Source organism: Gadus macrocephalus, chromosome 12, assembly GCF_031168955.1.
Source record: "Gadus macrocephalus chromosome 12, ASM3116895v1".
Taxonomy (NCBI): domain Eukaryota; kingdom Metazoa; phylum Chordata; class Actinopteri; order Gadiformes; family Gadidae; genus Gadus; species Gadus macrocephalus.
In genome coordinates this window covers 9,406,594-9,430,024 of record NC_082393.1, presented here as the reverse complement: position 1 = coordinate 9,430,024, position 23,431 = coordinate 9,406,594, and the positions used below count along the sequence as shown (strand labels likewise).

General features: G+C 43.6%; 2 protein-coding genes across 3 annotated transcripts; both read right to left on the bottom strand.

Annotated features, from left to right (window-relative positions):
• Window positions 1–46: 46 nt before the first annotated feature.
• On the bottom strand, window positions 47–15,906 carry alg6 (ALG6 alpha-1,3-glucosyltransferase). Of its 2 annotated transcripts, none has more exons than XM_060066677.1 (14): window positions 15,705–15,906; window positions 15,365–15,449; window positions 15,075–15,164; window positions 14,491–14,579; window positions 13,954–14,036; window positions 13,458–13,522; window positions 12,834–13,019; window positions 11,918–12,053; window positions 9,349–9,434; window positions 8,202–8,286; window positions 8,020–8,090; window positions 3,498–3,566; window positions 2,063–2,267; window positions 47–493 (listed from the first exon to the last, which is right to left on the bottom strand). In XM_060066677.1, exons 1-14 carry the CDS (start codon window positions 15,784–15,786, stop codon window positions 305–307), a joined length of 1,521 nt encoding a protein of 506 aa, XP_059922660.1. In that variant the 5' UTR covers window positions 15,787–15,906; the 3' UTR covers window positions 47–304. The 2 variants fall into 2 exon arrangements, with proteins under 2 accessions (XP_059922660.1, XP_059922661.1); XM_060066678.1 differs by lacking the exon at window positions 47–493 and adding an exon at window positions 514–840.
• A 5,142-nt stretch (window positions 15,907–21,048) lies between these two features.
• foxd3 (forkhead box D3) lies at window positions 21,049–23,213 on the bottom strand. Its single transcript, XM_060067138.1, has one exon. It carries the CDS (start codon window positions 22,675–22,677, stop codon window positions 21,478–21,480), a length of 1,200 nt encoding a protein of 399 aa, XP_059923121.1. The 5' UTR covers window positions 22,678–23,213; the 3' UTR covers window positions 21,049–21,477.
• Window positions 23,214–23,431: the final 218 nt, after the last annotated feature.

Here is a 23,431-nt window from a genome sequence, read left to right as displayed (position 1 = left end):
ATGCTAAATATGTGCATACAAATTCTGTAAACAATGACATTAAAGATGACGTTCTAAAGACACATTTTTAATAGTTGGTAAAAAATAGAAAACACAAAAATTCAAAAAGGATGCACTGAAGTATAGATTGCCCCTCGATTGGTGAACTTCGAGCACTACAAGTCCCATGATGCTTGTGGTCGACCCACACAAGTCTCACAAGACAAAACAATGTCTCAAGCCCTTCCAGTCCCCAACGTCAGTCCCCTAACTCTTTTTCATGAAGCATGATCGTGCCATACGGGTCGCCTAACTTTCACCAGTTTCACAAGGTCTTCTGTTTGCCCTGCGGCGTGCTGAGCTGGACGATGTTGAAGTAGATGAATGTTCCCAGGAAGTGGAGAAAGGAGAAGGTAGACACCAGCACAGGAAACAGGTCAGGCAGCCCTGCTGGAGGGGGCAGCGCCACACTAGCCACGCTCAGACCCACCATCAACACCAAACTACTGTAAAACTGAGAGAGAAAGCTAGTGTTGGCATATATTACTAGATAATTACTGCCTGCATTCAGAGCACACATCGAGGGAAGTGTAACTATATTTATTATTCTAGTATATATCATTTATTTAAATTTTTACTTGTAAGTAGTTTATGTGGTATACAGTTGGTTTTCAAATGTTTATCTATTTAAAGCACTACTTTGGTAAAGCATTGGACAGCTGACCTTCACAAGATCACATCCTATCATTTAAGTGCTCAATTGCGTCATTGTCCTCTGTGTTTCACTGCCAGTTGACATGGTCTGATGTTTGGGAATGTCCCTGGAACGGGCATTTGAAGAGTTGAGGGTGGAAACCACCTCTGTATCAGGAGGTTTGCAGTGAAAGTGTGACACAATTATTTAAAAGTTATCCGTCTGTCGCTCGGCATTACCATGAAATGCTTCTAAACAAAAACTTGGCGGCAAAGAACAACAACAAGTGAAACAAAGATATTGATTTCAAAAGACTTCAAAGTCTCACAATAGGGTTGTCATTAATTACTATGTGGCAACAAATGCAATGCAATGCAAGTTTGTTTATAAAAGAGCAGCCAGTTTACATCTGACCATGTAAAAGCCTATTTCTGGGCCTTTCCCCAGTGTGTGTATGTGGTGTGGGGATCACACCCTCACAGCGCGAGGAGTATCAGTATCCATGTATGTTTTTTAGGGATCTACACTAGCTAAATTAGGGGGGCGATGGAACACCGTTTACAGCCCCCCTCCCACCCCCACCACGCCCCACGGGGTGAAACCTAACCGCCTCCACAGGCTCTCGTTATTTATGCTGCTTGTGTAAATAAATATACGCAGGCGAACCTGTGTTAATGACACATTCTATAAAGAGACACCTTGGGCGGGTCTCTGTTGACACCCTGTCGGGGGACGGGGGGGACAAGATAAAAAGACCCGAGGGGCCATAGCTACTTCAGAGGCTGGGGGAAGAGGAATATGTAATAAGTATAAGTATGAGTATATAGGTATTCCTCTGACCGGCGCTGGCGCGGATCCCACAGAGAGCTCACACAGCTTAGGGTGGCACAGGGTTCTTTATTTATCCGGTCGGCTGTGCTTCTTCCACCCCCCCTCGTTAATGTTATGATCAGCTACCGCATTCGTGCAGAGCCCCAGCTGTAGCTCTGCATGGACCGAGCCCACCATAGAGGATTACACTTGTTTTATTCTGTGACCAAAGTTTCCTAAAAAAGGAGATGTTTCAGTATTTTTTGGTGCTCCATGTCAAAATAGTAAGCGGTGTCAGTCTTATGGGCAGACTGGACAATGCAGTGTCTGCAATAGCTTCTTGAGGTACAAATTGGTGTCACGAGACGTAACAGGCCGGCGCTAGCTGCTAACAAAAATAAACATCTCTGCAAGAAAATACATAAGACACCTTTGACGTAACGTCACAACTGGTATGTCTTCACATTCTCTTGATAGCCTTAGCCAATTTTTGAGTCAACCACATTTTCTTAACAGAAAGACCAAGGTAAAGAAGAGTTCCACAACCACCAGGAGCCTTGAGTTTGTCCCAGGCCTTACCTTCCGGCGGATGACGCGGGCCAGGTCCAGACGTGGCAGCCATGCAGGCAGCCATGCGGCCAGCCTGCGGTAGCCCTCCAGCCGGAGCTGTGCCTCGGTGCAGCGCTCCAGCGCAGACAGCAGGTGGGTGCTGAGGACGAGGAAGGCCAGCGAGGTCACTGCATAGGGCATCAGCAAGCCGTCCTTTAGTAGCAACGGCAACATGCTGGGAGGGAGAGAGGGGGGAGGGGTAAAATAACTTGCAGGCATTATTATTATTAACTCATGGATACAGACTGCTCGTGCACGCGTGTGCATGTATGAGACAAATCACATGGGAAATGGAAATTACATACACGGCAAAACAATGTACGAACTGTATGCATGTTTATGATTGTAAGAGAAAAAACAATTAATTCATTATTTTAGAAAGGCAAGAGAGATAGCTCTGACCTCCACAGGTTGTGTGTGTGTGTGTGTTGGGGGGGGGGGGGGGGGGGGTCAGTGCCCTTGGGATAGTCTGGGCTTGTAGTTAAGCTCTGTTTAGTGAAGGGACATGAGCAAGAACCACAGTTGATTCTTAGTAAATCACATATTTCCCCAGCCCATTAGCGATTAAGTCGTAACCTCTCACAACAAACCCCTTATTCTCCTCTGTCCGGTCCAACAACACTGGCCCTATTCAGAAAAACACATTTTGGAAATTGTAGAAATACATACTTTTCCCATTTAATAGATGGGGAGCATTTACTCGGCCAGGCGTAATTGTGCTTATACTCTTGCATTTGGGGGGCCGTCTTGGCCCAACAGAAGGCAGTGTTTGTTGTGTTGTTATAACTTGGGGCGCGTGTGGCGGACGTTGCCGATGCTGAACTGTAGAGACTGAACACAGACAGAGCCGTCCCCTGACCGAAGGCACGCAAACTATGCCGTGTTCAATTTCACAGATAGACTTATGCTAAACCACGAGCACAACAATTAGTGCTGCCAGCAGAGTTGACTAACAGCTGGGGAAATTTAGAGACGCTGAGCGGTGGCCAACGGCAGGGGCGGTGCTCATGGATCTGTGCTTGGACTGTTCACCCGCATCCTATTATCTTAGGTGTCTGCTCCGCTCCCGACTCAAACACATGAGTCCGGGCGGGCCACTGATAAGAACTCTCCAGCATAGGTATAAAAGTGTATCTCTTGCTGGTTAATTTGGTAAATAGGGGGGAGAGACCGCCATTTGAAATAGGGCAAGTATATAAATATATATTTATTCTTCTGGCCGGCTAATGTATGGAAAGTAAAAACTCAGGTCATCAAAAACTATTTTCAATATTTTGTGTTTGGGGGAAACGGAAGATTAAATGTGAAAACATTTAATGTTACTTTAAGAAAAAAAAAAATAATAAAATAAAAGAATCGTCAAAATGTTATCTGTGAACTTTTGTTCAAACCACAGCGTTCTTACCTGAACGTGGAGACCTGGAGGAAGTAAATGGCCACCAAGGGCAGATCGTTGAGCAGGAGGCAGACCGGCCTGTTGAGATAGTTTCATAACACTTAGTTATACTCTCACCATAGTCTGAAAAGACTTAGCTATACTCCCACCATAAGACTTGGATATACCCCAACCATAGTCTGATTAGACTTGGATAAACTCCCATAATAATTTGATATAAGACTTAGATATACTCCCTACATAGTCTGATAGGATTTCCACCACGCTATAGTAACTCAAGCATTGAAAGTTAATTTCACAAGACACATATGCATGTTATGCAAATGCCACTTTGTTAAAAAACAAACATTCAGGATTCTCTCAAACTGTGTGTGTGTGTGTGTGTGTGTGTGTGTGTGTGTGTGTGTGTGTGTGTGTGTGTGTGTGTGTGTGTGTGTGTGTGTGTGTGTGTGTGTGTGTGTGTGTGTGTGTGTGTGTGTGTGTGTGTGTGTGATGACAAGAGGGGCATAACCCTTCCATTTAGCAGCTCTTAACAGCAGCTCTAGGAGACCAGGGGTCAACCACAGCACCGTGTCAATTCCCTCCATGGAGACAGTCACTTTAAATCTCTATGGGATAGAGGTTTAACCAACCTTCAACTCTGGGACAAAGATTGAACCAACTATAAATTATATAGGATAGAGATGAAACCAGCTTTAAACTCTAGGATAGAGATCTTATAATAACAGTACATTTAATTTCTATATTTTATGAGTCAAATATGCTGAAACAACAAGGAAAAGAGAAAAAGAAGAACAACAATAACATCGATTTTAACAACTTTTAACTCTACAGGATAGGGATTAAACCCACTTTAAATTCTAGGATAGAGAATTAACCCATTTTAAACTCAAATGGAGAATTCAATGCTGGATGGTCCAAATGTACGCATAGGGCAAGTAGGAGGATGTATGTACTCACAGGAAGTCGGAAGGCCTTCCAGCATGTACAGGTAGGTAGTAGGATGGACTACATGTATGTACTCGCATGGCAGCTAGGAGGATGGACTACATGCATGTACTCACAGGGCAGCTAGAGGGATGGACTACATGTATTTACTCACAGGGCAGGTAGGAGCATGGACTACATTCATGTACTCTCAGGGCAGCTGGGAGGATGGAGGATGGACTACATGGACCCCTTTTTATCCCTCTATATACCAGGGGCCGTATTCACAAAGGATCTTAGGGCTAAAAGTAGGTCCTAACTGGCGAATTTAGGAGTAACTCCTAAAAATAATGGGCGTGTCACTCTTAAATTTAGGACTCCTAACTTTTTTCACTAAGAGCAATTCACAAAGTATTTTAGGACTAAAAGTAGCACCTAAGTCTAGGAGAGCTTAAAAGTCCTCAAGAGGACTCCTAACTCAGTAAGACCTATTCAGAAAGAATCTTAAAATGCCTGCGAGACGAAATGTTAGGGTATTCAATTTATTGTGGAGTTAATGCGCGATGCAATAACATCCCAGACTAACAGGAATAATCAGATTAGTCCCGAAATAAAATGTTATAAAGTTATAAAGTTATAAAAATATATATATAACTTATAAAAAATAAAAATAATTGCGCCATCAAAAGACGAGGACGTGTTCGTCAATAGGAAGAAAGTGCATTCCATCAACACGCAGGTTGTTTTTGATGCAAATTTTAACATAGCCTACTGGATGTTGTTGCCTGGATCTTCAGCTACCCATGATTCGCGCATTTTAATGGTGAGCGGTCTGAGGCAGCTTTTTGAGATGTACCAGTTGGGTGTCACTTGCTGGGTGACAGTGACTATCCATGCAAGACGTGGCTCTAGACACCCTACCTCAATCCACAACCGGGAGCACAGTTAAATGTAAGTGATTACGCAGATTACGCTTAGTCCTATGCGTAAAACACATCGTATTGGCTCTTTGCGAGCACACAAACATACACGAAATGTTGTGGAGAGAGGAATTGGGCAGATGAAACGTCGGTTTCATGTCCTCCACGGCGAAATACGCCTCACCCCAGAGAGGGCAAGCACAGTAATCACTGTATGTGCCATTCTACACAACCTCTGCAAGCGGAGGAACATTCCACAGCCAGACGACGATGATGATGATGATGGCGATCAACATTACAAGGAATTTGGCCGTGTGGAACCGAGTGGACAGGCATTTAGGGATCACTTTGAAAACACATTTTAGGTAAACACCTTGGCACAAATCAGTCAACACTTGGGTAGTTCGTAACATTTATTTTCTTTTACGTATTTTTATTGTTTGCTTTCTCTCTCTCTTGAACGTGCAGGCTACAACGTCATTATCGTGGTCTGCACAAAATTGTCATCATGCGTGTATTCTGCTAACTGCACTATAACTACTTAATAGGAATTCATTTCTAGCCTGGGCTATTTCCTTGTTTTTCGGTGATTCAGTGGGCTCGTCTGAACAACCAATCACCGAACTGACAGCTTCTAAACTCGTGCACGAGAATTGACGTAATCCATAGCAACGGCGCGTCACTCTTAGTTCACTCTTTGTGATTTATCCTTAGTAAGAGTAGGTCTCAGCGGCTTTGTGAATAACTTTTAAGAAAAAACTCCTACGTAAAATGTTTTAGCACGAGTTAGGAGCACTCCTAGCGGTAAGATAAAATGCTTTGTGAATACGGCCCCAGATCCTTGGGCTCTGTGATCACATCACACAGTTTTTCCTATCACTGTTACGCTGACGACACACAACTATTCCTCTATTTCCCCTACTCTGACAACACCTTGATTGCAACACGTATCTCAGAATGTCTGGCAGACATCAGCATTTGGACAACTGCCCATCAGCTGAAGCTTAAAGCTATACTGTACGATGTGAGAGAGCTAGCATGATTTGAAATTAGCTTCTCTTCGGAGTTCCGTTTAACTCCTCCCCCACCCTTCAGGACTCCCTGCCCCCACCCTTCGACACAGAGCCGTGCACGAGCGCTGCTGCTGCTTACGGCTTACTTCAACGGCAACCATTGCGTCACTTTTCAGGCCATTCAACTCCCTCAGCTGTCGCCATCGCTGAAAAGCTAATCCAATATTTATTCTCGTTTTTCCTCGAGCAGTTTCCAACTTCTTTTTTGTTGCTGCCTTTTCAGTTTCTGTCTTTCTTTTTTAAAAGGATGAACCGGGGCAAGTAACGGCAGCAGTGGTAACTTCTGTTTTTTTTCTTCCATCGTGTTGACGTAGGCTCACTAGGTCTAGTCCACTGTCATGAACTACTATGACAACAACGCTTTCTTTGCCCTCCGTGAACGCGCTCAGGCCGGCTCAGGCTCGTACACAGAGGGGAGAGAACGCGCAGGCTTGTGATTGGTTCTTTAGATTCGGGTACAATGTCTCCGATTGGTAAGCATTTTAACAGGTTTATAGCCGATACAGAATTCGTTTTTTTTTCGCTTCTTTTTCATTGCCCATAAGTTATTTATTGCTGTCAGGATGTAAAAAACAATTTCAACAACATATTAAAAAGTGCATATCACTGGAAATCGTACAGTATGCCTTTAACTTCAAAAAGACTGAGCTCCTTCATTTGCCAGGGAAAGATTGCCCTCAAATGGACTTACAGGTCACTGCTGAGGACATCGCTATATCTCCATCACCAACCGCCAGAAACCTCAGTGTCATACTTGACAATCATTTATGCTGCACCATGAACATCACGGAGGTGGCCCGATTCTGCAGATTTGCCCTCTACAACATCCGCAGGATCCGGCCCTTCCTCACGAGGGAAGCAGCTCAGCTCCTGGTCCAAGCGCTCCTCATCACCCGGCTTGACGACTGCAACTCGCTCCTGGCTGGACTCCCCGCTTCCACGAATAAACCAGTGATTTGCAGCGTATCCAGAAAGCTGCAGCGCGCCTTGTGTTCAACCAACCTAAATTCTCCAATGTGACCCCCCCTCTTCCGGGAACTCAACCGGCTCCCTTAAGTAGTCAATTGAACTGCCTCTGCCTCTGCCTATCTCCAAGCTTTGATCAAACCAAACACCCCAGCTTGAGCGCTCTGCTCAACTACTTCAGCTGGACGTCTGGTACCACTATCGCTAAGAGCAAGCAAAAGTCGATCATCAAAGTCAAAAGTCTTCTGCTTTGGCAACACAGTGGTGGAACGAGCTCCCTGCAGATGTCAGGACCAAAGAGCTGCTCACCAGCTTCCGCAAAAGACTCAAAACTCACCTGTTCAGAGTCCACCTAGACTCTGCCTAGCCACCCCCTACCAACCCTAATTATTGTATGTTATACGTCCTGGCACTTTATGTACACACTTATTGTATGTCATACTTAGTTATGTAGCATCTAACCCTAGCTATCTTTGATGTATACGGGGGAATTGGTAAACCTAATGATTGTAGGTGCTTTGCACTTGGTTCTATGAACATGCTTACTGTACCGATTTATAGTTTCACCTTCTTCTGACACATGTACTTATTGTAAGTCGCTATGGATAAAAGTGTATAAATGTTAATGTACATGCATGTACTCACAGGGCAGCTAAGAGGATGGACTTCTCGTGGACTTGATAGGAGAAGAGGAAAAAGGCCAAAGAGGAATTGACCTAGAAGTGAAGTGACATTGAAATGATTGAATCATTGACTGTTTTCAACCGTTTTGTTAACTGTTAACCATTAAAGATTGACTGATATTGAAAGTTTCGATGCTTTGTTACCAGAGCCAGTTTAAACTGCCAGAACGTGGGCGTCTTCAGAAGCTTCAGTGAGGAGGGTGTGATGGCTAGAAGAGTCACGGCGAAACTGAAAGACAAAGATACGGCCATTCCTAATATGATCATTACAATTTGCTTATGATTATGACATTTATACATAATGAATAGGACAAAGCCAGCCAAGTTGAAAACATTTGTTTAACCCCTGACATGGATGAGGGCTGCCACGGATCCAGCTCAAGTGTTTTGGAATGTGACTGTGTAGAAGATGCACGGCCAATAACTAGCTAGCCCCTGCCGTTCTACCACAGAGCCCAGGTGTACCACCTGCTTGAAGGCTTTTTCAATTTTTTCTTTGGCTCTAGTCCTCATGTACCACCCGGCCCAGTGGGAATGTGGAAAAGCTCAGCCCCTCTGCACCCCATGTTTAGTGTTGGTGGTGGTGGTTGTGATAGGAAGACAAAGTGTTTGGGGAAATGGGTGTGAGATAATCTTCAGGGCAGCAATGTCATGTAGATCCATTAGGGGGGGGTGTGTGTGTGTGTGTGTATGTGTATGTGTATGTGTGTGTGTGTCCAGGTTTTTGGCGTGGAGGGACAAGTATCACTTTCCACAGCTGATTCTCTACAAATACACAGAGCCTCGGTACTGCACTGAGGTCAAAAGCTTCAAAAGTAATCCCCTAATTAATTGAAGGTGTGCGGTATGCACAAAAACAAAAACAAAAAAGAAATGATATCCGATTTGCGAACATACATGGGCCATGAATTTATCCACCAGGGTTTTAAGTGTATCCCTCCATGTTTGTGGTTATTGGTGTCCCTACATTCTCTGATGGGCTCCAATAACTTTGTGAAAGGAAAGAGAATTATGTTCCCATTTTATACCGGTGTTCCAGAAATGTTGCAGTCACAAAGCCACGCACAGTAAAAAACTTTTCATAAAGCCCAAAGTTCGGATTATTATTGCATCAGATTCATAGAGCAGCTGCCACCATTGGATCCAGAAGCTTTTGGTGATAATCTTGATTTTCACCCTTGGAATAAATAATAAATAATCAGTGTGGAGTGTCTTTACCGGTGCAGGAAATTGAAGGGCAGAAACATGACAGATAAAGGGAGACATGAAAGACAGTTCATGTGGAGATTACCTTAGGTAGAACTGAGAGTCCGAGGACAAGATGGAGCGGATCTTTATCAGGACGTTTAGGCTGCACCATGCGTTTGCCACCTTATCCTACACACACACACACACACACACACACACACACACACACACACACACACACACACACACACACACACACACACACACACACACACACACACACACACACACACACACACACACACACAAAATAGTCAAAGCCTCACTGGTGAGATGGGGTGGTTTGATGGCTGATGCTCTATTTGTGCTTTGAATCCACCACAAGCATCTAAAATGTAAAGACCTCAGAGTCGGGCAGGGCATTAAATGAAAACAGTAAAACATGAAACAGATGGGTGGCATTGACCCGAGTCGTCATTCTCAATCCTGAGAATGCAGTGAAGATTCCCCAAGGGCATTCCACAATGCATCTGCACAGGAGCAAGGGGTTGGGGTGGGGCCCGACTAGACAGAATTCGTAGGGCTCCTGACTGTGTGCGATCCCATCCTGGAGACTGCGTTTCTGGCGTCTTGCGTCTCCTTCTCTGACACACAGCTGCTCTGGGCTCAGCTGTGTGCAGATCTTAGGTGGGGGACGTTGGGAGAGAGACAGAGAAAGAGGTGTGTGTGTGTGTGTGTGTGTGTGTGTGTGTGTGTGTGTGTGTGTGTGTGTGTGTGTGTGTGTGTGTGTGTGTGTGTGTGTGTGTGTGTGTGTGTGTGTGTGTGCCTAGTCAGCACTAGAAGACCCCCGCCACCCACCCCTGTTCCTGGGCTGCCCTCCCAACTCTCACTCTCTCTTTCTGCTCTCCCAGCCGCTCCGCTCCAAATAACTTGAAGCGGAATGCTGCCGGGAGGGCAACACATGAATGGATTCTGAGGCGGTTGAGGCTGGGGGGCTGGTGGTGGTCTGCAGTGTTGGCTTATAGGTGAAGGAGCCGCTCAGTAGCCGATGCCGATGCGGAATTTCACAGGCGCAAGCATTTGCTGCCATTTTTTTATTTTTTTTCTTCTGGCCATAGCAGGAAGCAACCTTAGACACGAAGAACGCCGGCCGGTGGGTAAACTTACAACTACCCACTCAGCCCCCCCCCCCCCCGCTCTTAGACCAAACCCTCTACTCGCCACCAGCCTTGTACTTCCAAGACAGCCCTTTCCCAGCTCACTGACAGACTCTGCCTACATGCAGTTTCCCCAATTAGTTTATTACATTACAACACACACACACACACACACACACACACACACACACACACACACACACACACACACACACACACACACACACACACACACACACACACACACACACACACACACACACACGATTCATTGCGATCACTTTTCAAACGGCTTCCAATCTCCCTTCCCCCGCCCCCCGGTCATGTGCATGGGTGGAACCGGCCAGCGTAAAAGTATATGTTTGCTCTTCAGAGACGCGGCCCGCGCTGCGCTGCCAGCCCGTATCGATGGCCAGGCTGGCACCCGGCAGCACGATAACAAACAGCGCTGAGGAAGACGTCAGTTAATTAACAGCTGTTTCATGTTGGCCCTTTGACATCTTGAGGAGTCCTTCTCGGAAAAAGGAAAATAATAAATACACTCCATTTTCATGGGTCCTCTTCCCCGGCACCTTTCATGTCTTGTTACCAAAATATATTTACTTCTGAGCCGCATTACAGGTTCAATGGCGGCCTTCCTGGTTGAATACATTTGAGGAAGATATATATTCCCATTTCGATACTTATGCCGCTTTTCCACTGCATGGTACCAGCTCGACACGACTCGACACGACTCGACTCAGCTCGCATTTTTTGCGTTTCCACCGCGGTACCATGGTATCTGGTACCTGAAGTGGCTGCTTTTTCTAGTACCTACTCGCTCTAGGTACCAAGCGAGCTGAGCCGATGCTAAAAGGTGACGTCGGCAGACGGCCGGCGACTGATTGGCCAGAGAGTGTGACGAAGTCACGAGAGCGACATGGCAACCATGCTGGTAACATCCATAGCAGCGCCGCAGCCAACATGTTCCACTTCTCCAACTTCTTCAACATTCCGGCTAATAATAGTAATGTGATCGATGTCCTCCATTGTTATGTGGGTTCTGTCCATGTGTGGGTTGCGTATGTGTTTGCGTCGCGTACACAAATACGTCACGGCCCTTTCGCGCAGCCGACCCCGCCCACGTCCAGGAGGTACTATTTGCGGTGGAAAAGCACCCGTGTTGCTACCGTGTCGAGTCGTGTCGTGTCGAGTCGTGTCGAGTCGAGCTACATGTGCGGTGGAAAAGCGGCATTAGTTTGTGGCCGAATACTGACACCTCCAGTGTCCTTCTCTGAATATAGATTTACTTTATGTTAGATACAAAGATATTCTTCTAAAGTTTGTGAACTTGAATCACTGACATTTGGAATTACTTTAACTCTAAATAGGTATCCACAATAATGCAAACATTAAAAAGTATGACCTACCATGTTTTTGACTTCAGTAAATGCCCACCTGTGTGTGGTGGTACATTATGTCCTGAGGGAATATCAAAGCAGGGGTGTTTGTTTTAAAACAACATATTGGCCGTACCTCAAAGAGACCTCTTGCTACAGGGAAGATCCTCCGGAGTACCTGCAAGGCCTGCTCGGGGTCAGACAGGAAGGGCAGCCAGCAGAGGGCAAAGGTCACCAACACTGTCACTGCGATCTTCACAAGCGAGAACAGCCTTCAGGGTGGACAGACAGGGGGGGAGGGGTGGGAACCACACGCATGCACGCCAACACACACACAAAATGCCACACATACACATTAACATGGTTATTCAATTGAATACAACAAATACAATAAAAAAAACAATAAGTCCCAATTAACTAAGTACACTTTACTTTTTTTTATTAAAGCAACAATTCTACCGTCACATGCCTCGTAAATTGGGTGTTTTACTTTCGGTCAAGGAATGGCGAGAAGGCCATTCATCAGCTGAAAGTCTTGCAAACAGGTCAGGGTATGTGGTCAGCTGGACACACACACACACACACACACAGGAATAGCTGAGGAGCCTGGGAATGGTGAGAGTGTCAACTGGTCATATCTTTGCCCTAGCCCCCTGTAATCCACCTCTCCTTTTGCTACTAAATGCCCTTGGTACATTGTTACAAGATAAATAAACACACACACACACACACACACACACACACACACACACACACACACACACACACACACACACACACACACACACACACACACACACACACACACACACACACACACACACACACACACACACACACATTGTTGGTGGCCAAAGATTGATTGGCTTATCGAATATATCAATTATAGTAGGCAAAAGGGAGGGAAGTTCATTAAGGAAAGCCTATAAAATGTTCCCCTTAAGTAAGGGGCAATAGAGTGCGGATTACATTTGGTTGTGGTGTGGCTATGGAATTGAAGAAGGAGTTAAAGTCAGCATGGAGGTAAAAGTATAAATATAGCAGACGCTCACCCTCTTCCTGTTAAGCCCTGTCGGGCACACTTCCCCAGTAGGTAGCAGAAGAAGGGCAGGGCGTGGTAGAGTTCCATCTGTTTGTAGTTGAGTGCCAGAGAGAAGGCCAGGGAACCGAGGGCATCCCAGCCCAGACCCAGTCCCAGCACCCCCCACAGGGTCAGGCCCAGGCTCAACCCATTGTACCTGACCACCATCAAGGACCATTACTTTGTTATTCATTCATTTCAAGTTCTGAGGATAGGAGTTGTCGGGCTGATCTTAGCTATATCGCTATTGATCGAGCATCCATATAGAAATGTAAACTAAATATATGTTTCTGTTCAAATGCCAGAAGGTGTAGGAAATTGTGCTTTGGAAGCTCCATTTCTGTTCATTTATCTTTTCAGGAACATCAAATTCTACAGTACTACCTTTTTTCTTACAATAAATACAAAAAACGGTTGGTCAGATAACCTTTCTATACTATAGTATGACAGCTATACCTCAGGATAATTAAGCAACCAATATTATTGATGGCCTTCTTCTCGTGTCTATAGTATTTGGGAATACCGACACAACACAAAATGAAAGCATATGGCTGGTTTCAGACTTGGGAAAATGTATTTAGTACACAAAGGATACTGGAAATGGCCATAGTCGATGAGTATAAGTCCTGGGTAGAGCAATATGCAGAGCAAGGTGCCGACCTGGGTGGAATGATTTTAGTATCTGGTTGGTTAACTAATGGAATTACATTTAATTCAACTTAAATCAACTAAAATGAAATCTAAAAAAGTATGATAAAATCGATTTATATTGCAAACAATTATTTAAATATGAAATCCAAGAAATCTTAGGCCAACTGTAAGTAAATGTAGACATACCTGACATTAAACTTATAAAAGCACAAAACATTCATATCAGTTCCATTTATGTTGTTTGTTTTAAATTTACATTTATATTTTCCTCTAATGATATAACAAAGTCACATTTAAATTCACAACTTTGCAATCAAAATAGCTTGTGTTATTATGGATCTCCCTCCACAAGTGATACGATACATAACAACATGGAATATATTCAGTTTCAAAAAGATTAATACAAATTAAAACTCAAATACAACCAAAACATGTCTTACCTTCTTATTGGTGGAGCCATTGGTAAGGTAACAACAGTATAAAACCACGGCAGGGATGTAGACCAGCAGATCTGCAGCAAGAACTGAGAAACAGAAAGGAAGCGAATTGATGAAATCCAGTGAAAGAAACTGTGAATGAAATCTAGTGCATGAAATACAGTCTGTATATTGCATGCAATACAATATTAAATCCAGGGAATACAGTATGAAATACAGTGCCTGCAATACAGTGTACGAAATCTCTGAAATATCCCTTCATTAGTAAAATGATAATGTTGAATACATTAATTCCATTTTAACACCCTTTTGATAAGCTTCACAGTTGCATCCAATCCATAGATACCCAACACTTACCACAACCTCATGCTTAATGGATTAATCAAACTGTTATACATATAAGCCCATCAAACGCATTAATAGGCATGTCACAGAGTTCCCTGGGTTTACGAAATCAATACACAAATTAATTAGGCATTTATGTTTGGATGGGTCATTCCATTGCCCCTCCCCATGTCTTTTGGCCATGCAGGCCCATACCTGTGGCCCTCATGAACAGCTTGTGTGCTGGGCTTTCGTACCCTCTGGATCCCAGCAGCTTCACCCATTCAGGGTTGATCAGCTTAGCTCTGAGAAAATAACACAAGAAAAAAAGCTGGTTTTGGACACTTTCGTTTACTAATTGAGTTATTAAGCAGATCTTTGTGCTTTCTGCGATGCTAGCACGTTGGTTGATCTTAAGTCTTTTATAGCAGGTGTATGTTGTAATGCTCAAACACTGTTGTTTTGCACAATATAGGGCTTTTACATTAAGACATCACATCACGATGGCCGCCAAAATATTAGGAGCACGGACACACATATATATATTTACACATTTATACACGTATACATACATGCATACAGACACATATTAAATATATAGTTGGATAATTTGAATACAAATACATATAAGGAAGTACTTTATTACATTCTTGTAACTGCTTACAAAATCTACTACTAGATAAATAATTGTACTGCCTACCTTCTGATTATCATAAAGTGTCTTTATATATTTATCTATTTGGTATATTGTCTATGAAAATACTTGCTTACAAACAGTAAGCATGTATGAGCAAACTTACACATGAGCACATAGCAGGCTATGGAAGGCAGTCAAAGGGGGGTAGTCAAGACCCCAGTAGTTCAGGTCATTATCAGTCGTGTTGAAATACCTGTGTTGGAAAGTAAAGGACATCACCCAGGACATTCGTAACAAAATGTACAAGATTGTTTTCAGGACAGGTGACCTCTACTTCAGGGAAGGTAGCTTAGCGCTATATTGGTATCGAACAAATGTTATAGACATACTATTGTGTACACACTCATTACAAAAATCTCTTATGAGCTACTGAAGAGGCAGACCTATACAGACCATTCCTGTATGGGCAGGTTGTACGTCACTTCTTGCCAATGCCTTTGTGCCTCATAGTCTCCAAACATAGGTGGTTTACCTGCACCTGGAAAAAACACGCATATCTTAGGCATCTTTGCATTGTAGATAGATAACAACTTAATGTTGAATACTCCAACTTCTCCAGTAATGAAAGCAGACCTTGCAAACATGCAGGTTGGTTGATAGATTTTAATAACAGTATCCTCCGGTGACTCTCTGTATGTTCAATTATTGTATTACGTATGTGGAAAACAATCAATACTGCAGCTGTTTAATCTGAAGGATGCCACATGCCATCACTATATTGACCATATCCTACCTGAATATGAATTGAATGAAACTCCCCATCTCACAAGGACACCAAGCAGAATGGACATCGATACAAGAGTACACGTTTCCATTGCAGATTGATTGACTATAGCGTTTGTCTGTACTATAACGGTCAAATGGATTTATTCGGATATAATATTGTTTCAGAAAGTGCACGTTTCCTGAAACGTCACCGATAAAGGATGCGTACAGCCCTTTGATTCGACGGATGGGGATGACGTCATCGTTGTGCCTTTAGAGGCGTTCAAGTCAACTGGGACAGAAATCTTCTTCGGTTCCTGTGTGAGCTTGCACACATGCAGGGATGTATTGATGTGGGAGTAATGCATTTTGTTTTCCTGCTTCTCCATGAGAGTGGTTTTATAGCTATAAGTACGCTAATGTTTACAACCACATAACATCAACACTTCTAATTCTGCTAATGCTACTACTAATACTACTACTACTACTTCTACTAAAACTAATACAAAACCAACTGTTAATACTACCACTTATAATTGTTTTTATTATAAGCGTTATTCTAATAATCAAAATCCTAATTACATTTGAGTATGTGGATGGTCGTTCAGTTAAAATTGTGAAACCTTTACCTGATGTCAAATCATGACATGATAGGCATGAAAGAAGGTTTATTTTTGACCTTGTATTTATATTTGACCAAATATAAATTATCCTAAACTTCACAGTCTTAACAAATAGATATTATTATTTTTGGAGAATAACAACCTAGAATCGGGGGGGGGGGGGGGGGGGGGGGGTCATTACCATTGTGTATCATTGTTGTAACTGAATGTAAGTATTTGGCTATAACCTCTCAGTGGCTGTGCCGGGGTAAATCTAAGCCTGGGGAGCAACATCTCCTTTGTGACCTTTTCTTCTGTTGACTTCGATCATCTTTGTTCCCAAGGTGTTAGCAGTCGCAGGGTGTGGCATGTACCTTGTGGTTCCGCCATCTATTATGTATAAATAATAATAACCTTGGCGGACTGCTGATTTTCAATGACACTTTCATTACAACTAGAGCAGCCTATAACTCACAGGTTCCCATTAGTTATTAATGCCCAGGAACACCAGCTTTACTTTGTCATTTATTGCTTCATCACTATGCCTTTTTAAATATTCAGTAACTGCTGTACCTACCTTTATTGTCTACTATCTGTGCCTGTAGAAGCCTAGCATTCCTGGAATATTCCTTATAATTACTATAATAAATGGACAGTAGGTCGGTATCTATATTGGCAAGGCTAGCTGGCTAGCTATATTGGCCAGGGATGTGCAGTCTAGCTGTGGACAGTCACTCTATGGTAAAGCAGGAAGAAGGAGTGTTTGTGTGTGCTGTATGCATCGGCTGTATGTCATTCACAAGGTGAAATAAGTTAAATCTGTCTGGCTGTTACGGAGTCGTTGTTTCTATGACAACCTGACAACTAGCCCATGGGCTAGTTGTCATGCATGAATACTTCCTGGATTGTTTTCACACTAGACAAACAAATAGTTTTCCTACATCCCTGGCCTCCCAGTGTGAGTGAGTTTGTGTGGGTTATGCTGTGTGTGTGGGTGGGTGTGTGGGTGTGTGTGTGTGTGTGTGTGTGTGTGTGTGTGTGTGTGTGTGTGTGTGTGTGTGTGTGTGTGTGTGTGTGTGTGTGTGTGTGTGTGTGTGCGTATGTATGCATGTGTTTGTATTTGTTTGTTTGAGTATGTTTGTTTGCGTGTGTGTGTTTGCGTGTGTGTGTGTTTGTGTGTGTGTGTGTGGTTGTGTGTGTGTGTGTGTGTGTGTTTGTGTGCGTGTGTGTATGTGTGTGTGTGTGTGTGTGTGTGTGTGTGTGTGTGTGTGTGTGTGTGTGTGTGTGAGTGTGTGTGTGTGTGTGTGTGTGTGTGTGGTTGTGTGTGTGTGTGTGTGTGTTTGTGTGTGTATGTGTGTGTGTGTGTGTGTGTGTGTGTGTGTGTGTGTGTGTGTGTGTGTGTGTGCGCGCGCGTGTGTGTGTGTGTGTGTGTGTGTGTGTGTGTGTGTGTGTGTGTGTGTGTGTGTGTGTGTGTGTGTTTGTGTGTGTATTAATCTAATTTAAATGCATTGGATGCATCTTGGACATTTTTACCTCTAAATTCCTAACATCCAGAATGCATTTCAGAGCAGCTCAGAAAATGTCTCACCTTGTCTATTGCTGTGTAACACAGACAGTAAATATTGCATAGAGCCACTCACACTACAAGCACCTTTACCCAGAAATATTAGGTATGTAAAATGTGTAATTAATGTAATTTAGATCAGTGAAATTAAAATTAATATAGCATATATTGTATTGTGAAGCCTATTATTATTAATTGTTTGCAACAATGCTTTTTTGAGGCTACAGGCGAACAATCAACCAAAGTAAATTGCTGTGGTAAAAGGTAGCATTTTTACACAAAATTTTTGCTGTAGTAGACCTAAATTATCCTATTTGAATGAACACATGAACCTAGAGCAATGTCAACGTTTTAACCAGAATATGGCTGGTAGATGCTTCTATTAGCTCATTTTAGAAGCTACTCCTACTTTATTTGCAATGAAATAGAAGATCATTCCATTTAGCAGATTATTAGGTTGCATCGCATGCATGCGATCTTACACAATCATTTGAATAATTGTGCACTTATCAGCATAAATCAGAGAGCCAATGAGGGGGATAGAGGTGACCCTCTCTGGTAAATCTTCTCTCAGAGGCAACCAAGCACAGAACTTCTGGGAGATTTACAATGAAATGTGGGCATAGCCTAACCAAAACCACCAAGAATTACATTAGGGAAAAGGCGCTTATCATTGAATGTGGTTCCATGCATTTTTTTTACTCCATAGCGATATGATCTATCAACTAATCTTGGAAGAGCGATTTGACATAGGCTACAAAAAATCATTCCTGAAAATGTAATTTCCACAGGCCTATTTCCCCATGACCTCATTATTGGCAAGATGGGTGTCTTGGGTGTCTTGAAAGGCGCCTCTAAATTAAATGTATTATTATTATTATTATTAAGATCTTCTCCTGAAACACATTGTTTCAGGAGAAGATTTCAGATTTCAGGAGAAGGCCTATAGGCTTAATGATGCAAAAATTAGCAAATCGTAACTATAAATTTTAATTAGCAAAATAATCATAACGAAGATGTTATAGCTAGCCTAACAATATAACTGCCGTTTATCGTGCTATACATTTATTTTTTCGGGTCAAATTTTACAGGAACATTTCAACAACATCAAAAGTAGCCACGGTAGACAGCTCCCATTGGCTGTCATGGCCGCATGAGTGTTTGCGCAGTGGTCGCCAGTCACTTGTGATATGATAACGCCAATTACTTATTTTATTCTTTTAACTCTGTGGACTTTCCCCGGGAGTACAACCTGAAACCAATCAATTATGCACCATTTTTAAGAAATTAGGATAGGATGTCAGAAAAAATAATATGCTCTTTTAATTAATAAGTAAATCGAAAATAACGAAAATCTGCTTGAGTGTTGGTCAATCTGGATTCGAAGGGTCAAAAGGGTCAACCTTGCACTGGACAGCCCAGAAACCGCTGCCAAAATAGCCGCAAGTTTCTTTCTATAAAGAACGTGGCCCTTGATCCACTCCAGTAATCAATTATAATCAAAGCAGTAGTCCTTTGTGGCGTGCAGGCCTACATTGTTTCAGTTCCGCACAATATACTGTTACCGTATGATTTTTTTGCTGTATGATGTCTTGTTAGGCCTTGAACAACCATGGGTCTCAGTAGACGCCCCCTAGCGGTTTCAATCTTTGCCATGTCGAGATTTCCTTTTCTGTCTTTTGGACCCAAAGTCACTGATGAGCAAGACATGCAAACGAGCTGGTGGATATTAATACTTAGATTTGATAATTAATTATGTGATGTTCGGGCTTTGCTGTAGCGTATAATGCCTTCACATTTTATAAATAATAGTCCTACATATTAATTATGAAACGCTATCCTTAAAACAGGTCTTTGAAATGATCTCCGTCTTCCCAGAAATGCAACATTTTCAAGGTAGGCCTATAGGTTGGAAGAACAAAATCAAGCCTCAATAAACCCATAAATATTAGTAATTCTACACCTAGGCATGCACATGTCCCCCTAAGTGGGAGTTCGATTAAGCTAAATTCATTGGAAACGTGTATCTGGCAATGTAAAAGAAACCTCAACAACAGCAACCGTAAAACGATTAAGCTCTCCGTGCCCTAGAGCCAAGACGCCCGTGGCCCGTGGCTGTACAATCGTGCGCCCAGAACACAGGCACTATTTCTAATAATGTCTAGAGAATAATACTCATACTAATAATAATATGGAGTCAGTGATGGAATGGCCTCCCGCTCTCTACGGGGACATTAGGAAGCTCTCGCTGCATCAGCAGCTACTTGGGTTTCTGGAATGAAGAGGAGAGAGAGAGAGAGATAGCCCTGTTCTGAAGAAACGAGAGAGAGAGAGAGAGAGAGAGAGAGAGAGAGAGAGAGAGAGAGAGAGAGAGAGAGAGAGAGAGAGAGAGAGAGAGAGAGAGAGAGAGAGAGAGAGAGAGAGAGAGAGAGAGAGAGAGAGAGAGAGAGAGAGAGAGAGAGAGAGAGAGAGCGCGCGCCCTGTTCTGTTCCCATGGGTATCAGATAAATATAGCGTTCGCCCCTGATCACCATTGGCTGTTTGTGTAAAAGTGATTAGGCAGACACGACTGCGTAACTAACTGTTACTTTCATAATAGTTCGGGAGACGCAAGTCTTAAAATAGACGAGTTGGGTATTTGTTGGATTGTTGGTTTGTTTGTTATTCATTTTGGCCATCAGAGGAACGTCTGAAATAGTTCTAGGTACATTTTGTTGACTTAGGCCTCATTGTTTTGATTGAAAACTAGAACGCATAATCGTTTTAGCCTAACTAAAAAAATAAAGAGACTTAAGAAATATAGGCCTATGTAGCGCTTCAATTCTAAAATAATAATAATAATAATAATAATAATATTATTATTATTATTATTATTATTATTACAAATAAAACTATACAATATTTTTAGTTTGTTTTAAAGTTGTCACAGAAAATAATTAGCCTACTGTTTATAATATAATAAAATCCTATAATCCAATTGAATGTGTTGGTAAAGGACTGGATGGATACCATCATGAATATAAATTATAATATCAAATTAATGAATTGTTTTTTGTTAAACCAGTTTATGACACTTAATATAGGCTAATCAACAATATAATAAGACACATAGACGTATAATATGCTATGAAAGTATGTTGTTGTGAAACTTGCTTAATTAAAATAAATATGTTACTGCAAGGATTTGAATACGTCAGTAGAGAAAATAGATGTCAATTCTCTTATTTATTTACAAATGAATCAAATTTACAACACAGTATAGCTACATAGAATTACGCTACATTTGTATTTAAAAACATTCTGCTTTTCAGCTCGTTTGTTTTCTTAAAGGAAGCACAACTTGATTATTTAGTCCAATTATAATTTGTCCCCCATACAAAAAAAAAACAACGAAACAATGATAGGCTATCACTAAACGCCCAGGTGGAGCATTTCGAAAAGAAACAGATAAAATACCCACTTGTAAAATCCTTTTTTTTTGTTTTACAAATATTTACAATTATTACCTGTACATAAATATTTCCTTTTCCTTTGTATTTACGTGGCTTTAAAGTCCAGTGCTGTCTTTTTCACTCATGTTCGTCCCAAAACAATACTGTAGTCTTTGTATACAAAATAAAGAGTGTCATCTAAAGTCACTGAGAGGGCCACTTGGACACCGCTGCGGCTGAGGGTAAAAACTGTCCCGAGAGTAGGTTGGACGGCACGCTGAGGATGGGCCCCATACCTGACCGCGTGAGGGAGAGCGACTGGGCGCTCAGCAGAGCCGACTGAACGGTGACAGGGGGTCGCAGAAAAGTCTGTGCCACGCTCGACGACGAAGTGCTGGACACGCCGATGATGTTCTCTATGCTGAAGGACGGTCTACTCGTCGGCTCGGACTTAATCATGGACGCTGTGCTCAGGCTGTTGAGCTGCATTTGGAGACTCGGGCTGAGTTGCGAGTTAAACGCCTTCCTGTTGAGCTCTGCGGAGGACAGCAGCGGGACGGTCGGGGGCAGCATTGGGCCGACTGGGGGCATGTAGGGGTATTGGAGGGCGGCGTGGTGTGAATATGCGGGGTGGATTCCGTAGTGCCGACCGTACGGGTTGCCGATGCTGTACGCCCCAAAACTTTGCATCATGAGCGCCGTCTGGTCCCTAAGTATGTCTGGCTGATGCCTCTTGAACCTTTTCCTTCTCCGGAGGAAACTGCCGTTATCAAACATGTCTTCCGACTGTGGGTCCAGGGTCCAGTAATTGCCCTTCCCGGGGTTCCCGGGCTCACGGGGGATCTTGACAAAACAGTCGTTGAGTGATAAGTTGTGACGGATGGAGTTCTGCCAGGCGGGGAACTTCTCTCGGTAGTAAGGGAAGCGGTTGCTGATGAACTCACAGATCCCGCTGAGGGTGAGTTTCTTCTGAGGACTCTGCAGGATGGCCATGGTGATGAGAGCGATGTAGGAGTACGGAGGTTTCACCAGGCTGTTCTTGGGCTTCTGTGCGGTGCCTCCCGAGGCTCCTCCGTTCTGCTCGGCGCCCTCTCCCTTCACGGTGGCCGTCTCTCCCTCTCCGGAGCTCTCGCAGCACGGACTCCCCCCGCCGGAGCGCATCATCTCATCCTCCTCCTCCTCCTCCTTCTCAACCTCGATCTCCTCGTCGATCTCCTCGTCGTCTCCACCTCCACCTCGGAGGTCGTGCGTGATCCCGTCACCCGAGCTGTCGCAGTCACTGTCCATGCGCTCCACGCCCTCGTCGTCCCCTTCTCCCACCACGTCGATGTCAACGTCCTCGGCACAGAGCACTGTCCGGCCGGACATGTCGCTGGCTCTGTCGCTGCCGCCAGACAGTGTCATCTCACGGCTCACTGATGTTTTAAACCGAAGCTCCCCCCAAAAAAGTGACCGACCTGCTGGGTGAGATGGTGGTTGAGTGGTGGACGGGGTGCGCACAAGGCTCTGGTGGAAGATTATGGGACGCCCCGTCAAGAGATCGGATGTCGCACCAAATCTAAATGCAGGTCAGAGCGGTGGTGCCAAGCCAAAGCCAGTCACTAGAAACTTCAACTTCTGAAAATATCTCCACCCAGTTCAGTACACGCTTCAAGTGGTCTTGTCTTTTTTTTTCTTCTCGTGTTCTTCCTCCACTCGGTCGTGACTCTCCGCTCCCGATGTTCCTCTCAGTCTGTAGGCTATATATTTCCCGAGGAGTTGCGTTTTGGACGGCGGAGTCGAGATGACACGCGCTTTTAAAGCTTTTAAAGGACTGTCTGATAGATTACTTTTCCCCACTATAAGATATACTATCGGTCCTGGCCACGTGATTGGCTGACGTCAGAAAGCCCCCCCCTCCCGTTAAAGCATGCAAACTGAAGTTGTTTCACGGATTTGTCAACAATAGGACAACAGCAATGCTGCACGCTGATCCCTGCCAGGGTTCGTCCGTCATAGACCATTTAACGGAGGAGGAGGAGAGAGAGGGGGGGGGGGAGGAGGGGGGGGGGGGGGGGGGGCAGAGAAAATTGCCTTGTATGATTGAAAGATCTAATGCGCATTAAAAACCCAAATCTTAACTTTGCTTGTATAGGCCTACGTGTTCCAAAGCGACTGA

What these genes read in the sequence shown, in the direction of transcription:
- alg6 (XM_060066677.1), bottom strand. Translation starts at nt 15,786, where the DNA reads ATGGAAACGTGTACTCTTGTATCGATGTCCATTCTGCTTGGTGTCCTT. An exon ending in ATGGCTCCACCAATAAGAAG is followed by an intron (nt 13,523 to 13,953) that starts GTAAGACATGTT and finishes CATTCCACCCAG; the next exon opens with GTCGGCACCTTGCTCTGCAT. An exon ending in CTCCAGGTCTCCACGTTCAG is followed by an intron (nt 2,268 to 3,497) that starts GTAAGAACGCTG and finishes TCTCCCTCCCAG; the next exon opens with CATGTTGCCGTTGCTACTAA.
- foxd3 (XM_060067138.1), bottom strand. Translation starts at nt 22,677, where the DNA reads ATGACACTGTCTGGCGGCAGCGACAGAGCCAGCGACATGTCCGGCCGG.